We start from the raw sequence: 18,597 nt of genomic DNA on the forward strand, positions 1-18,597 counted from the left end.
ACGTAATTAAAACTGAATTTCCAATCGATTGCTTGAAATCCAACACGCTATCTTGGCTCGTTTGTTTAGCACAGTACTTCGACATCCACGAATATGTTTACTTTGTAAAGGAAGAAAGCGTCACCAAAGATTCAATTCTAAACACTATTACTTTCTGGAGTAAACATCCACCGTTTACTTATTATGCATCGAATGTATTATTAAAGCTCTTATTCTTTGTATGACATTGTTTTCTCAAAATCGTCATGTCAATATGATGTGACCCTATTGACAAGTCAATATTAGCAAAGAAGAGTTTTCCCTTATGGCAGCCCTATTATAGTCAAAAAACCTTTTTGTATGGTAGGCCTAATATTAAATAAGCCTACACAAATTACAGGGTAAAATTTTCCCCAACCTTTCGCGACATATTCCATACGAGAAGACACTATCCTATGATTGTTTTGTACAGTATTTGCTAATTAAATAGATAGTTTGATGCTTCACAATTTATAATATAGAAAATGGATATAATTTAAAATACCTAATTTGCCATACTCTCATGTTAACAACATCGTTTTATGATTAAAGCTAGGACATTCACACTAATGCTTGGTTCCAACTAGAGACGCAACACAAGAACGTAACGCAATGTAAGTGAGTTGACCAATCAGAAGCGATGGGATTATTCGAACAGTTGCGTGTGATTGGTCGACACCCTTGCGTTTACCTCCTTGCGTTGTGGGGAATCAAGCGTTAGACAGCGGCTTTCAATTCTTTATACGATATTCCATTATTTAAAACGGATTAGACCCACGGCAGTTCCTACCACGAACGACACAGGATGATATGGACCAGTTGATCGGGGTGACCCTCTGCTTTTCCGAAAAATGCACCGTTTTTTCACAGGCCACCAGGGACCAACAGTCCTTATTCTGAAAACTATACTGTATCAAAGAGCATTGAATCTGTGTCGATATTATGGCTATGGTTTTTGCCACCCCTACCTCACCAGACTAGAAAATCAAAATTAGACCAATTTCAATTATAATAGAATTATGGTTTTTATTAGCATAATTGTTAAATAACATTTTCTCTATAAAATATATAAAAACGGGAACTGTATAAATTAATATCAAAGGAATACAAAAATATTAACTTTAATCAAAAATATTACTGGAGCGTTGCGATGTTTAGTGTAAATAAAAGTAACCAGGTATAATAGCAATTGACAATATTTGTCAACAAAAAAAAATAACCTTTGTATTGAATGAATGGTTCAATTATTGTTTTATTGCACAAGCATATTGCACTAATGAAGGGCTAGTGTCCGAAAGCTCTGCTAATTTTACTGGCCATTTTACTTTATCGTTTTGATTTAGCTTTTCGCTTTTTTTTGTGTATCTCCATTGAGATCCAGCCACTGATTTTTTCATTACTTTGCCTTTGGATTATAATATATTATTTATCTATTTTATGACATTATTATACATATTTTAATTTTTCTTTATATCTACACCTTTCTCTGCCAAACTTCTAGATGCATGTCTGTCCTGTTCCGTGTAACAAAGACAATCACAGTAATTCTATAAACATTTCAATATAAACTCTACATTTTGAGCACTAGAATGATCTCAAATAACCTTCACTTGGTTATCGATCTTTCACTTTATCGGCCATCCATTCATTCACACAGATTTGGTCGTTTAGGTTAAATTAAGACTTGATTGGATAGATTTAGGTAAACTTCTGAAGTGCTACGACGCAATCGCATATTAGTTAAAATGCCGAGTTGACTTGTTACTTGCTTGCTGCATGATTGTACATATCATAAAAATGACATCAGTTGGCATAGCGAACACTGCACCACAGAAGACATAGAACCACCATTGGCCTACAATATAAACGATTCTGCATTTAAAAAAAAATTAAAATTTATAATTTAAATTTTACAAATTTCATTAAATATATAAACTAAAGTAAATACATTCAAGCCCTTGCACTGTACAGAATATTTACATAGTTTAAAAAGAAATAAATACTTTTAAGATATGTTACTTTTTATTACTACTGCTATACATACATTTAGCTATCATTCTGAACACTGAGTTTAAAAATGAACTAACCTAAAATGAACCAACATGTTCTGTTGAAACGTGCATAAGATCCTGATAGACTACACCAGTCTTTACAGCAGAAATGCCAGCAGATGGAACTGCTACTAGGCTGATACTGCCACCAACCTCACCACCTAAAATCAAAATTAACAGAAAATCAGTACCAAAATAAGGATGCACATTTTAACTGTCACTCTGTTTATTCATTCTCCGGCATCCACCATCACCCAGTTACCCACTATCTCAAACTATGCACTGTTCATTTCTACATAAGAATATGAATAAAAAATACAATGTCCACACTATTGATTGTACTGCAGGACCGTGTATTGCAAATTTAAATATACGCACTAATGTAATAATAAAATGCACCAAACACCGAAACAGGTGAAACTTTGTATATACCAAAATAAATTATACAATAGTCCCCTAGACACTACTGTACAGTATCAAAGAACGGCTCTTCTACTTGCGTAATCTGTATGTGTTGTTCTCATTTATTTTGAGCATTTTATTAACATTCACCATTTCTTCTACATAACACTATGTTACAGTAAAAACTGTATGTTTTATAGTATGCTATTATGAGCAATCGATATGAACAAATGCTTTGTTATATCAATGTTACAGTAGAGACTGTATGGGTTGAGGTACACACGTTTCCTGTTACAGTTCAAATTTTTGACCCCGAGATCTCCAATATACAGTATTTTGTTGAGATTATGGATTTATGAATACAAATTACAATATCAAAATGATGTTATAGTTGAGAAAAGTAGAAGTAGTACCTAATATATGCATATAGTGTATCAACAATACAAATTAGCAAATATTAAAGACAAACAAAAATTTCATTGATTGAAATTGGTCAGAACAAGTTGATTTCGATTTTACAATTCTAAAATTAAGTGTTTTGCATTCTTATTTCTTTTATTATATAACTGCAGTGCTGTTAAAGTCAAATTTAGTTTTAATATAAACATTTGTCCAAAATTATGAATATCCTAGAATGTCACAAAAAGAACTTTGAAAAATAAATATGTTAGTGCAATGTGTTGATCATTGTCTATTCTTGGACACTCCAGTACTACCTAATTTTTTTAAAAACCAGACAAGTGTAGTGTTTTTTTTAAATAAAGATTACATGACGACAGGAAAAAACTTATTCAATATATTACAAATATTCTGATATTTACACAAAACTTCCCACAATAGACATTCATTGCTTTCATACGACCCTGTAGTTATTAATGTCATAAACAATGTCTTCTGTAGATCAAAAATGCAAGATAGCATGATTTAGTCAAAAATATGTTTTCACTATATTTCATTTCATAAATAATATTTATGAGTACAAGTATAAAACGCAAGTTGACTTTAGTCTATTATCTTTTTAAATCAATAGTACACTGATGTACAATATGTCCAGTTTTTGTTATATACCCGTATTACAAATGTAAATTATACACCAGTAAACCTCACATAGCCATTTACATCACAAACACACAATAGTACTGTATGTATCTCTATGGTCCAGTATTAGTAAAAACATATAAACTATTTATTCATGAGACTGATGTACAGTACAACTCGTTAAAAAAACATTGATTGTTTTTACACAAGTTCATATATTTTCACACATGTTTGATAACTTTTAGTACAAAAATAAGCGAACTTCAGCTCAATATAGTTTTCAAAGTATTTACAGAATCTGAACAAATGGAAGAAACAGCATGGTTTAGATAATTATGAAATTATTATATTATTGTTTATACTCACCATAGCTTTGTGATGCTTGCTTGATCTTATTCACTTTTCCTGTAAAATCGCCTACAGTTCTATTGTATGGGTTTACAAATATAACCTAATACAAGTATAAGGCTGCAAATACTGTAGAAGCACCGTAATCTTCATCTGTTTTTCAGAGAATTGTCATTCAACACAAAGTTGTAGTATGGCATAAAACAAGTGTTATGTGGTTAGTGGTCTTATACTGTAGCCCTACTAGTAGTAATTTTTTTTAATTATTAAAGAGACCCAATTGCATGGGAGAGAACCAATTGCATGGGAGAGAACCAATTGCATGAGAGAGAACCAATTGCATGAGAGAGAACCAATTGCATGAGAGAGACCCAATTGCATGAGAGAGACCCAATTGCATGAGAGAGACCCAATTGCATGAGACCCAGAGAGAGACCCAATTGCATGAGAGAGACCCAATTGCATGAGAGAGACCCAATTGCATGAGAGAGACCCAATTGCATGAGAGAGACCCAATTGCATGAGACCGACCCAATTGCATGAGAGAGACCCAATTGCATGAGAGAGACCCAATTGCATGAGAGAGACCCAATTGCATGAGAGAGACCCAATTGCATGAGAGAGACCCAATTGCATGAGAGAGACCCAATTGCATGAGACCGACCCAATTGCATGAGAGAGACCCAATTGCATGAGAGAGACCCAATTGCATGACAGAGACCCAATTGCATGAGAGAGACCCAATTGCATGAGACCCAGGAGAGACCCAATTGCATGAGAGAGACCCAATTGCATGAGACCAACCCAATTGCATGAGAGAGACCCAATTGCATGACAGAGACCCAATAGTATGAGAGAGACCCAATTGCATGACAGAGACCCAATTGCATGAGAGAGACCCAATAGTATGAGAGACCAAGGAATAGTAAACACCAGGTACAAATTTTTAGGTAAAATTTATTCTTTAGTTTTATCGTTTGCTTTATAAAAATATTCCAAAAAGTACTAATGAATTATGAAACTTGTTTTCTATGTTATTTTTTAATTATTAAAGTTGGGCTCAGGATTTTATAACCATTATTTTAACAGTTATGATAAAAAATACAAGATTTCTACATTATATAATTATAAAACCACTGTTTACAGTATATGGTACAACCTCTTCTTTGGGACGACACCATTGTTCAGGGAACAAGTCTCGAAACGAGAGGAAACTTTTTATCACTACAGTCAAGCATTACTCAGGGCCACCTCTATTAAGGGGACACACTCAATGAAATGAATGAGGCTCTTTATGTGATGGACACCCATATTAAGGTGACAATTCGTTGGGTCCAGAAAATATTCAATTTTATACATTTATCCATGCCAGCCAAAAAAAAGAAGATTGTTGACATAAAATACACGTAATAAATATCATGATGGCTTGAACCATCTGGGTTGCCGGAAATAAACAAAATCAAATGTGGTACAGTAGACTAAAATAAGTTTAGCAGGTATGTATATTCCATCAAAATGTATTTTATTTTTAGTTTTATGATTTATGAACTAAATGTTTATGCATAGATGCTTTTCAAAAAATTTGCTTAAAAATTTTAACAAAATGCATACATTCGAGAATGCAAATAAAGAATAAACAAAAAAAGTTGTTCTCGGTGGACTTGAACCCACAACCTCTAGAGGATTAGCACTAGGTTGTTCAAATCTCACGACCCATCAAGATTTTTAATGCCGAGAGTCAAGCCCCATCTTCACTATCAAAGTAAAAGTGTGTACCAAATATGGTAGTGCGTCATCATGTCCATATATGAACACATCACATTTTTTTGGTCGCATAAAGTTTGATAGTGTAAACAGAGATTAAGATTCATGGAAGCAATGGTTTGTTACTGAACCAATATAATAATTGTTGCTAATCAGTAACTGTATGAAGTACAGACTAGCAAAAATTATCAAGATTGTAATAAAGAGTTGGATGAACGGATAACCTATAGTATAGTATAGATCACACCTACACCATTTCCTTGAAAACTGATACCAAGGGATGCGTACTACCTGAATGTGAAAGAAAATCTGGACATGGAAAGAAGGACCATTTAATGTGGAAGAAAAAATTGATGTGGAAAACGACGAGACCCTGTATGTGGAAGAAGCCCTGCGCATTGACGAAGAGAAGCCGGGCATGATGTCATCTATGTGGAAGAGCCTCTGGAAGACGAAGAGACCCTGGGCATTGGAGAGGCACTTGATGTTGAAGTGGAAGACTTCCTATAAAGATGAAAAGAAGCCGGGCATGATGTCATCTATGTGGAAGAGCCTCTGGAAGACGAAGAGACCCTGGGCATTGGAGAGGCACTTGATGTTGAAGTGGAAGACTTCCTATAAAGATGAAGAGAAGCCGGAAGACTTTATCGATAAAACATCTTGGAAGTGGCGAGAAAAAAAAGAATGATTTTACCAGAATTAATTTCCAAGCTTGAAGATGTACAGTATTGGTAAAAGCAGGTACAGGTAGTTTCCGTACTTAACATTTACAAAATGGAACCAACAAGTTATTTCCACAAATCAAATGTTATGCCCGGTGCATCTATATACACTGTATTACTGTACTAGTAATGTTACAGTCACTATTAAAAAGTTAATTGCAGTATATAGTATTCAGTTGCTATACATACAATATACAGAAAATACCTACCCTTACCTCAAGAAAAATTAATGGACTTGTACATGCAGAACATTGCATTATTTTATTCAGGAGACAATATCTTCCACAGTTTATCCTGCTAAAATTATATGGTAATAAACATGATTTAAAAAAAGTTTCTTCAGGAATACAATGTTCAATGTCTTATAATATAAGACTTTTACAGTTTTCTTTCTACATATCAGAGCAATCCCAATTTATGCAAGAAAATAATATCCCATAGTAAACATTACTGTATGATGAACAATCATCATCTTGACTGCTTAAATAGAAAAATAATTACAAACATTTAGAATACTTGATAATTGTGGAAAAACTTTAAAAACAACAATGTTGCTAATGTACAAAATACAGTCGACTCCGTCTAAGTCGAATCTAATGGGATGGTATAAAAATTTGCAGATTTGTAAAAAAAAATATATACTAGCGTGAGTTATAGGATGCTACCTATGCTATACAACCTGCTTGAGAGAACCGATATGGTCCCACATTACCACCTCTGTCGTTAGGTTATTGAATTATGTACGTTTTACCAGCTTTTTTTTTAGCGCTTGTTGCCGCGTGATTTGTGACTGACTTATACAACATAAATCACTAAAGAATGTGTGTATTCGGACTGCAAAAAGACATCACAGTAATGTATAGGAAACAATTGGGACTTTCATAAAAATTCGACTTTCGCGAATTTGACTTAGGCGAAGTAGACTGTATATAACTAGAAGTTACTGAATTAGATACGTTTCAAGATTGGTGGATGGTATGGGGAGGGGAAAAACTGACAATTTGTCGTTAAAACGATTACACTTGTATCGTATCCAGACAATTACCACCCGTACAATTACCTTATAGGACGACTACCGTACCCCGTGGGACAATGTTCCCTACATGTAGGACAATTTCCCCTAGGACAACTACTGTACCCCCTAGGACAACTACTGTACCCTCTAGGAAGTAGAATTATTAATACAGTGTATATACTAGATATACTCCTGACATACATACCTGACAACGCTCTATAATATGTAGTTTAACACTGTACTGTACTGTTCTTAGTCTTGCATCATTAAGTTTATGGCAAATCCAAAATTCACTTGGCAAAATCTCATGCTCTATTTGTGGCATCTTCAGTAAATATACTAAAATAGCAAGTGCTATTAGCTCGGAAATATTTATCAATTTGTCTGTGACCAAAGTTTCTGGCATCAAGAGACATCCAGTCACTAAAGGTATAGTACAATGCCGATCTACTATTCCGCAAAATATGAATTCAACTTCAAAATGTAACTCAAAAGTTTTTGTGATTTATCAATTTTTGAATATAGTGCTTAATGCTACGCACTTTATTATTATATTACATGAGGTATGTAACATTCTTTTCCCATTATGATGCAGTCTTAGTAATCGGTTGCAGTACCAATTGATATAGTTAGGTGGAGAGAGGCAAACGCTAAGTGTCTTGCTTAAGCACACAAGCAATGCAACCGAGATGGTCTCGAACTCGAACCAACTGCCTACTGTAATACACTGTTACCACATGCGCAAACAGTTAATTACACTCCTCTGTAATACCGATAGATTTATTAGTGTTATGTAAATCCATATCCAAAAATAAAAGTATTTAAAACTGGTTATTTGAAGTCAATATTATTCAATAATCAAATTATTATTTGTCTTATTGCATTTTCAAAGCTTAAAGATGGCGTAATTTAAATTTCGGATAAATTTAATGATTAATGAAACCAAACCTAACTCTACAGCATGAAGTTGACCCACACACTGTCCATTTAGCCATCAGACCGGCTTACTATTCACTGATATTATAACACATTAGTCTTTTATCAAAAGCCATAGAGGCCGCTATAAAGGCGTAGATATTGTCTGAATTGTATCTACGACTAGACGTAGATGCAGCCACTTTTAATTTATTTTAATGTTCTTGCAATAAATGCAAGTCCATGCTCCTAACCGCTAGACAATTATGAAATTATAATTTGTTTCATTTTCAAAAGCTTGAATTTCAGTGTTACATCAATTGGTTTTTGTCATGAATATAAAGTTTAAAGACAAAACTGAAGCAAGAAAATTGTTCAGAGGCTGGAAAAAGTAGACTATCATAAGCAATACGCAATTTATTTACAAAACAACGAGTCGTCAAAACAGATGCAACACAAAACTTAAAATGAATTATCCAATTAAAAAACTATTGTTATAAATTTTTGCGACTTTATACAGTCGACAGTTTATATAGGCCGACTTGAAATTGAAAGAGTAGTTTACCGCGATTACAAAGCGTACTGTAGGGAAATTGTCGCAAAATGCAGATATTCATACTGGAAGCAAAACATTAAAGCGGCCAAGTCTAATTCTTTGTACATTAATCTTTAACTGTAATACAAAATAAACTAAGTTAAAATAAAACTACATTCATGTTGAGAGTTCTAAATCTGCTGCACCATGCATGGTTTAAGGGTTTTAAAACTGCAACACAACGATCCTATTTAAAATTACTAATTACAAGTTATCATACGCGATACAGGGCGATATGCAATTTAGATACTGCTGTGTCTTCTCACATAATTAAATGCCACATAGAATGGAACTATTAAAATGTACATAATTTGTTCAATATTCCTAGAACTTTTATCTTCTGAATATGTCTTCTTACACAAGATCTCCAGACGCAATCCAGCTTCTAGTACATTTTAGAAACGACGAGCACGTTTGAAAGGAACATCTTGCTCACGTTCTCCTCCTCCACGACGTCCACCACGCATTTCATGGGGACTACCACCCATTGGACCGCCCATTGGTCCGCCTGGCCCACCACGCCCAAATCCTTGCTGTGGAGGTTGGTCGAATCGGCTAGCACGCTGTGTTTAGTTCATAGGTCATAGTTCAAAAGTTTTTAAAAAATCATTCAGTTTTTGGCGTTTACATATAATAATATTCAAAACCAGATGAATTTTCGGCATCATTTGAAGAGAGACGATGATCAACAGCAACAATTTCAATGCATGGAGGGAAAGAGAAATTGAACAACATTAGGAATTACAGTACATTATCAATAAAGTTAGTAGTAGACCAGAACAAACTGATTTTCCTATAGACAAAACAAGCTATTAAAATAAAAAGTGGTTAGAACATGAATTATAATTGTAAAAACTCTATGCGAAAGAACAGCCAGAACTGAATCCCTCTGGGTAATATGATTATGCTGTGTATTATTTTACAATATATTATAAAACTATGCGTTATGTTTCTAAGGCACAAATTACTATTTCTAGTTACAGAATAATTGCTATTTAAATGTATACGTTTTATCTACAATTGCCACTACACATTTATATTCAAAACAGAGGATTGCATGTTCAGTAAGAATTTGAAAGCACAATGAAACGAAGGAAAAGTTGCCAATACATTTACTAACAGACAAGTTTCCATTGAAATGGCACCATATTTAAAAAAAAAGTCTATGCATTCATAAATTGCATTTTTATGTTAAAATCTTATGATCATGTATTCTATTGTGAACTATGTATTATATGTTCTTCGTATTTCAAAGTGATTAGTGACCACTTGGTGTAAAGTAAATAACTTTGTCCCTAATATCAAATATTGCCCAGATTTTAGCAGCTCATTACAAAGTATTGTGTTAAACAAATTTGTGTCTAATGAGACCATTAACATGAAAAACAATTGCTTATTCAACAGCCAAAACTGATAGTTGTTCCAACCTATTACATCCAAAATGCTGTTCAAAGATCAGAATCTACCAACTTGATAAATAGATATAGATATTATATTGCACTGTTGAAGGGCTAGTGTTGGCCAAAAGCTCTGCTAACCTTCCTGGCTGTTTTACTTTTATCGTTTTGATTTAGCTTCTCGCTTTTTTTTGTACATATCTCCATTGTGATAATAATGATAATAATAATGATAAGGCACAAGTGAAAACCATGAAACAAATTAACCTTAAACCTAAATACTACTGATCCACTTTGTAGGCACTGATACCCACAGCATTGTCATTTTTTCAGTAAATTGCCTTTGGATTAATTTTATTATATCAGATATAAAATTACTTATTTTCATGGGCTGGATTCATTTATGCAAGAATATGCAAATGAATAATGACATCACAAAATGTTAAAACTTCTTAAGTATTAAAGCTACTACTACTTGTTAATTATCTCCGTATTATGAATTAAAAATCTTTTATCATAAACCAATCCAAAAAACAACTTTATAGTATTACTGTACAAATATTCAAAACATGGAGAGAAAAAATCATTCCGAGAATAGCAATTTATGGTAAAACCAATGAGTTATGGCATCATTCATTCTGAATATGCAACTTTTGACACTGGTAACCAACATATAGCTAACATAGAATGACATGGTTATTTCCAACGAGAAACTTTACTAACAATACGATTCTATAGACTCCGCGTTGTTAAATACCTGTCTTATGATATCGGTAGTTGTGTCTTAAACATGGCCCTACTGAACTTCAAACAAGAGAGCTTACTCAACAGAACATCGGTGCGAACTGGTGGTAGATAAGCATCTGCTTGTCGTACACTTTGTCGTATTACTGGTTTAAAGTCTTACTTTTTATAAGTTTTTTTAAGTGAATGCTATATAATATTTAAAAATTATTGGTGTGAATTGGTGGTAGATAAATATACTCGTCGTACACTTTATTGGCTTAAAGTCTCACGATTTAGTTTTTGTTTTAAGGGAATGCTATATTTTAAATTACATTTCTATTTCAATAGGTCATCAGGTGTGGACAGAACCACAATAAAAACAAACAGATGTAAACTGAAAAGCCACTATGCGTGATACTCATATCTTAACTACAGAATACAATGATGTGTATGGCAACAACCGTTTCAAAAGTGCTTCAAATTTGAACTGCAATCACTCTTTGGGTACTGTACGTAATTGTTCTCATCATAACTCAGTGAGTAATCTAAAAATTTGTACAAGTCAGTACTATGGCTAAATGTGATTACGAATATTAAAATAACCCCCCCACAAGAAACAGTCTGGCATGTTCTTTATTTTCGCAAGAGATATTAATAAGATAAAAACACCTAATCAGCAATGTTTATGCTATGAACCACAATTTTAACCTATAACAGCTTGACAATAAATTGGTTGCTTAGCACTACAGGTGGTATCCTCCTATCCTGCAAGACAACCACCCTTAATGGACTCCAACATATTTAGAGTGGCCCGAACAAAATGTTGCAAGTTAGAAAATTAGTTATGTAGAGTAGTACAGTCAGTACAACTATATTTGATTTTGAGTTATTCATAAAGCTGATTATCTCTCTTGATGCACCGTCAACATGCTAAGGTGTAACACTGAATACTGTATATAAATAAAACAGTGCGCCTTTATAATTTCGCAAGGTTTAGCTTGCACATTTTGAGTTAAGATTTTAGAATAGTAGCACTTTAAATGACGTTTCTAATTCAGTTCATTCTTGTGTACAATAGTTATAACTTTAGGCCCACTATGCCATATGCGACTATACTTCCAGAAGTCAGTTGTAACACAACAACCAAAACATCTCAACCATACTTTATTTCCTTTTGGTGTACCGCAAAATTAACTTTAACAATACACCAGGAGATTCAAAATACTCATTTGAACCTATTATAAATATAACATTTTATCTCTCTCTTCTTTCTTAACACCCCCAAATACAGTTTTTTTATAAAGCTAGAATGTTATTAAACATCTTTCACCAACAATTTATAGAAATCACTAAAAAAATAATTTCTAAATGTTGTCGATTTCATTAAGGCTGTAAAATAAAAGTACCAGCATATGTCCGTTCACAAAGGACATTGTGTAGATCACAGTGACATAAAGGATTTGAAGATTCAATGACTAAGCCAGCATAAGAAACAAAGGACAACAGCAATTCATTCTCTTTATAGTACATGCTTTGTTCACTATGCTAAACACACACACCCAGTTCATCATCACCATGTCTCACAATACAATTATGTTATGTACATACCGACTGCATTCCACCTGGACCACCCTGCATTCCTGGGCCACCGCCACCCATTCCACGCCCATTGGGTCCGGCACCAGGTCCGGGACGGCCATTAGGACCGGCTCCAGACATTGCGTTGTTTCCCTGGTTCATTTGCGCCATGGCTTCACCCTTGAAATAGTATTATTTACCCTTTATCAACAATCTAGCTGAATTTTTTAAATGATATGCATGCACATTTCAAACTTTGCAAATACCACTTCATAAAAAATAACAATTAACACAAACAACATGCATTGGTCCAAAAAAAATAATGTACCAGTTTTACATCATCTATCATTAGAGCAAGGGTCACGCTTGTGGATTCTGTTACAAAGTAATTAAACCCAGTTGTGGTCAGTCATGAACCAGAATTCCTTTTCCTTAAATGCACACAAGCCAGATGTCCTTTTGAAAAAATTGAACTACAGCCGAGGTATTTAACTGGTGCCAATATATATGGCTTTAATCTGCAGTTTCCCATTCCTTAACCGAGCCACTAAAATCCCGCAAGAAAATGTTATACACACCATACAAAATAAACCAAATTATAAAAAGTATCTTTCCCCACGCACACCACCTCCCCAACCCTCTTTCTCCACACACACCACCTCCCCAACACCACAAAAAAAAAAGTTAACAAAAAAATCAAGCCTACCATCATCTGCGATTCATTCCTTTGCATCATGCCGTCAGCGGTAACATTCTGGGAACGACGTCTCAAATCTTCTTGTCTTCGCCGGCTAACCTCTTCCTGGTGCGCTCTCATGGATTCCAATTCCTGGCTGCGCATCTCTGATCGTTGACGGAATTCTTCCTGGCGTCTATGGTAAACATAATTTGAATATTTTTAGATATGCACAATTATCAATTATCAGAAGTAGGAATATTTAGGTAATGAAATAGTTTTTTTCTAAAATGAACACCTTTTATTATTATACAGCAAACAATGTTGCTACAACATTCTTATCAAAACCAACCCCAAAATCTGTTAATTATTACTAACCTCTGCTCAATTTCTTTGAAGTTTTCTTCCATTCTTCGCAATTCCTCCTGTCTACGTTGTAAATCTAAAATTGTTGGCAATAAAGTAAGAAATAAAATGACTGGTTGAAAAATCAAATGGCAAAAAGACTTTATACTGTATAATAATTTTAAATTATCATTTTGATACTTATTTAGTATAAAATTACAAGAAAGGCTCGCGTCCTCCTCTCAACAAAGAAGAAAGTTAAACTCAGGATTAAACTTAATCAAATTAAATGTAATAAAGCCCCTGGTCCAGATGACCTTCCCCTGGGTGTTTAAAGAGGGTGCTGAGATTCTTAGTGGTCCTTTATGTGCTATTGCTAACTCAAGTGTTAGAAACTGATGGGTTCCCCAAGAATGGAAACGAGCCAATATTGTCCCAATCCCAAAAGTGTTTCCCCCAAAGTTGGTCGAAAGTGATCTCCGCCCAATAGCTTTAACTCCTATAATGGCAAAGGTAATTGAGAGCCTAGTGGGCGAAATGATCTGGCACCAAGTTAAGGATAAGATTAACCTAAACCAATTTGGTTGTTGTAAAGGTGTTTCTACGGTTGACGCCTTAATTAAATTCCTTAATGTTTGTTTCCTTGCCACTGATGCGGGCGAAGAGGTTAGAGTTTTATTATTGGATTTTAAAAAGGCCTACGATTTGATCGACCACAACATTCTCTTAAACAAACTCATTGCGCTGGGGGTTAATAGTCACCTGATCCGATGGGTTAAAGCCTTCCTGTATAACCGACAACAACGTGTTAAAATTGGTGATAGTCTTTCTGAATGGCTATCGCCAAACGGAGGCATACCCCAGGGGTCGTGGATTGGCCCTATTATGTTTATTATTTTTATCAATGACCTTTTAAATGGTAAACCATGTGTTAAATTTATGGATGATACTACTGTATTCGAAAGGGTGTCTAAACTGTCCAATAGTAACTTGCAAAATATAGCTAACTCGGCCCTTGCATGGACTCGGCTTAACCATATGACCCTCAATGCTAAAAAAACATGTGAATTAATTGTGAGTTGTAAGAAAAACAAGTCGATATTTAATCCTCTAATTATTAATAAATGTAGTGTTAACCAGGTTTGCCGTACTAAGCTCCTTGGAATTATTATATGTGACAATTTATCATGGCAACCCCATATTGATTCTTTGATAGCTAAATCAAACTCACGGTTATATTTCCTTAAACAATTGCGCCGGTCAGGTCTAGACGCCCAAGCCTTATGCTATTTCTATTGTTGTGTTATCAGACCTGTACTAGAATACGCCGTCCCCGTTTGGGGAACGTGCTTAACTAAATTGCAGTCTGACCAACTGGAAAGTATCCAACGAAGGGCGCTTAGAATCACGTTCCCAGAGCTCAGTTACAACAAAGCAATGGCTCAATGTAATGTGCCTGTGCTATGTGAACGTCGAACTAGACTGTGCAAGGATTACTATCAGAAACTTAAAAACCCTTCCCATAGACTACATCACCTTCTTCCAAAGCGCCTAAATCTAGATACAATTTAAGACAAGTTAAAGAATTTTGCATTCCAAAAATAAAAACGGAACGATCAAAAAATTTTATTGTAAACTTTGGTCTCTTTCACAAGTGGTAAGCATACATATATATCCCTGCACAGTCGCTTCGTTCCCTGACTTGACTTCAGTTTGTCTGTTGTTCGATGTTTTTGTGTTATTTGATTTATATCGTTGATGGATTTGATATATTTTTTCATTTAAGTATAAGTATATATTTTTGTATAATTCAACCCAAAAGTTGCAATAAAAGTATTTTTTATCAGTGTTAAACTCGAAAACAAAGACTTTACCTTGTCTCATCATAATTGTTTGATGTTCGTATCGGGCACCATCCATTTCAGATTCAAGTTTTTCTCTTCTTTCTTCAAACTGCTTCTCAAGCTGTTCTCTTTGAGACTTCTCCAGTTCAAAGATCTCTTTCCATCTCAAACCCCATTCAAACTCAAACGAGGTTGGCGGTGCAAATCTGGGAATGGCTTCTCGTTCCCTTAATTCGAATGTAGATTTTGTTAATTATAGAATATTTCAGGCAGGGGAAAAGTAACAAAAGGCTTCCGACTTTCTTGGAGTTTTATCAGATAAATAGTGGCTTTCAGTTGATTTTTTTAGATTCGAAAACTTTAAATGTAATACTATAATTATAAATCGTAAAGAAAATAACTTTTTCTATAATATCTTTTAAAATTAAATCATGCAATAGACAATGTTTGCTTCTGTCCAAAATTGTATTATCTAGTGGGGAGTTCAAACTTTTTGTACTTTTAAAATATTTAAAAGTTAACAATTACCTCTGATAATGTTGGTTCTTTGTGAGGTTTTTTTCAGGCAATCCATCTTCTTCATCAGTTTGCTCCAGTACTTCAGCAGATACAGGTCTCAGAGAACTATAAATAATAAAAGGATAAGTTATTTATATTATTATATAAGATTTTTGTTCATTTTAACTAGGACACTCAGGATCAACTGGTGTGTCTGTAGTCCTTTAGTCTGAACCTTTTACAGCGTAATTTGTCTTTTCTGATTTTGTTCATGTACATTATTTTCTTTTCATTGCTATATGAATGCACCAGGAGCACTGTGTTTTTTAGTTTATTGTTGTTAGCGACTAGGGTGTATCTCATACTTTGGGTGGTGGCAGCATAAACCTTACCTGGTTAATAAAAATACACCATCTTTAATTTTCTGAAGAGCATTCTGGGCTCCTGATTTACGAGCAAACTCAACAATACCTTCACCAGTGGCTTTTCCTCTGTCATCTACAATAACAACCGCTCTCTCAACAATGCCAAACTGTGAAAATGCATGTTCCAGAAGCTCATTGGATACAAGGTTAGGTAAATGCTTCACTTTCAAGGCAGCACCATGAGTGGCGAACCTAACACGAACTTGTCTTCCTTTGCGAGTTGTACCATCGATCGAAGCCTTGGCAGCTTCCGCATTTTGTCGCGTGTCCTAGAAAAAAAAACCAAACAAATTTCATCCTGATATTTTATAAATAAATGTAAAAAAAAAAACTAAGATGCACGGTTTTTAAATGAATAAAAAAAAAGTGATTTCTTATTGCAATCGCCAAAAAACGCAATCAATTAGCCTAGGCCTAGCTAGCTCGTTATCAATTCATTTGAATATTTTAACTGGATACTTACAAGTCGAATAAAACCAAATCCTCTCTGTTTGTTTAAGAAAACCTCCGATATTTCACCATACTTTTCGAACATCTTTTTGAAATCATCCTCTTCAATATCATTTGTTAAATTTCCAACAAATAATCTGCATCTTTGAGTGAATTTTCTTTCTTTCTTTACACTTTCTTCCAAGTTTAGGGGCATTAGGGGCTGGGCTTGCATATCTTGATTTCCAAATCTGTGCCCACCATGTTGTTGGTGGTGGTTGCCCTGTCTTTGATGTCCACCACCGCCCGGTCTTTGGCCACCAAGTCCACCACCGCCCGGTCTTTGGCCACCAAGTCCACCACCACCCGGTCTTTGGCCACCAAAGCCTCCCCCGCCACCTCCTCGATGCTGTCTACCAACACGATCTCCTCCGCTGCTGTTGTTAGCATTTCCTTGCCTTCCACTACCATCGCCGCCACCATATCCACCGCCTCCAGCCCCTTTCCCTCCTTTGTTGAAATTTCCATCTTTACTGTTCGTAATATTTCCACTCTTACCTTTATTATTAGGTGTTGTACGTTGCTGATTAGGCTTATTTGGACTTTCTGTTTCCTGTTTTACGTTAGCCATCTTCTTATACAGGAATAACCACCACAAATACTATAAAATAAAGTTATATTCTGTCAGCAAAAAAGAACTTTAAAAATGGCGTAAGCTTCGACAGCACAGCAGCAGCGTGTAATGCGGTATATAGAGTAGACGCGTTTACCCATGCACGAGGAGAGCGTCGGTAAAGCTAATTTGCATAAATTAATTGTCGGGTTTTTATTTAAAGATATAAAATGTACATTAAATACAGAAATAAAATAAGCAAAACACACAAATAAATATATTATTGATGGTGTAAATATTTTCTAATATTTTAGATATATAAAACAGTTTTATTTTTATAAATAAATAATCCAAATAAATACCCTCGTACTCATTATTTTTCGGAATATACAATGAATATAGGAATCATGAATAAACATTTTTTATTGCTGCACGCATGAAAATTTGCATTTGGGGAGCAAGATCATCGATTGTATCGGCGGCAAGACTTTGTTGTGTTGGCGTATCAGATTTGAACCTATTTTTAAAAACTCGATGAATTTAGAATTGATTTGAACTTGATTACAAACAACATAACATCAGGGCTTCAGCATGTAAGTTCAATTCCATTTCAGTTATATTAATTGCTCGCACCATGTGTTGACTGTGATCTTGTTAGGATTTGTGATTGGCCGTGCTGTATTGAATTGGTACAGTGGATAAGCGCACACACTCAACACTACATACATGAGGTGTAAATATAATGCGCCCACACAATACGTACTACTGCTGGCATTGACGTGTACTGACACTTCTTATTTTATGATATGCTGGACATGCAGTCAATGATAATATAAATATTTATACAATTTCAACGTATGTAGATTCTATAAATTAGAACAAAGTAAAACATAGAAGGCAGTTTCGAACCATGAAACTGTGTTTCATGCAGTACTGATCAGCCATTTTATCCTCATGAATATTCATGATGATAAGTGTCGAGCAGCAGAAAGTTACTTATAATGTCGGAACTTATTTGAAGTAAATATATATTTTTACTTCAAAATAACAAATTGCCTTGATATATGGTAACAACTGGCAGTGTTAGTTAGTTCATACAGTATTCATAATAAAAACAATTAGATTTCAAAGAATTAGAAGAAATATGAATATGCATGAGGATTGTCTAATTTACATATTCATTGTAAGCTTTCTTTGG

At 34.5% G+C, this 18,597-nt stretch overlaps 2 protein-coding genes across 5 annotated transcripts in view; one reads left to right on the plus strand and one right to left on the minus strand.

Annotated features, from left to right (window-relative positions):
* Positions 1–18,597, plus strand: part of LOC140054888 (zinc finger MYM-type protein 2-like) — a 41,624-nt gene that overhangs the window by 6,481 nt on the left and 16,546 nt on the right. The window lies entirely within an intron of this gene.
* Positions 1,703–17,534, minus strand: LOC140054954 (uncharacterized). Of its 4 annotated transcripts, none has more exons than XR_011846590.1 (9): positions 16,821–17,534; positions 16,325–16,626; positions 15,963–16,058; positions 15,465–15,661; positions 13,624–13,687; positions 13,276–13,441; positions 12,600–12,749; positions 2,106–2,230; positions 1,703–1,873 (listed from the first exon to the last, which is right to left on the minus strand). XR_011846590.1 is itself a non-coding variant. In XM_072100097.1 (8 exons), exons 1-8 carry the CDS (start codon positions 17,415–17,417, stop codon positions 9,264–9,266), a joined length of 1,740 nt encoding a protein of 579 aa, XP_071956198.1. In that variant the 5' UTR covers positions 17,418–17,534; the 3' UTR covers positions 8,666–9,263. The 4 variants fall into 4 exon arrangements, 2 of the variants coding, with proteins under 2 accessions (XP_071956198.1, XP_071956199.1); XR_011846591.1 differs by having other exon boundaries at positions 1,703–1,890; XM_072100097.1 differs by lacking the exons at positions 1,703–1,873; positions 2,106–2,230 and adding an exon at positions 8,666–9,431.

This window comes from Antedon mediterranea, chromosome 7 (genome assembly GCF_964355755.1).
Source record: "Antedon mediterranea chromosome 7, ecAntMedi1.1, whole genome shotgun sequence".
NCBI lineage: Eukaryota > Metazoa > Echinodermata > Crinoidea > Comatulida > Antedonidae > Antedon > Antedon mediterranea.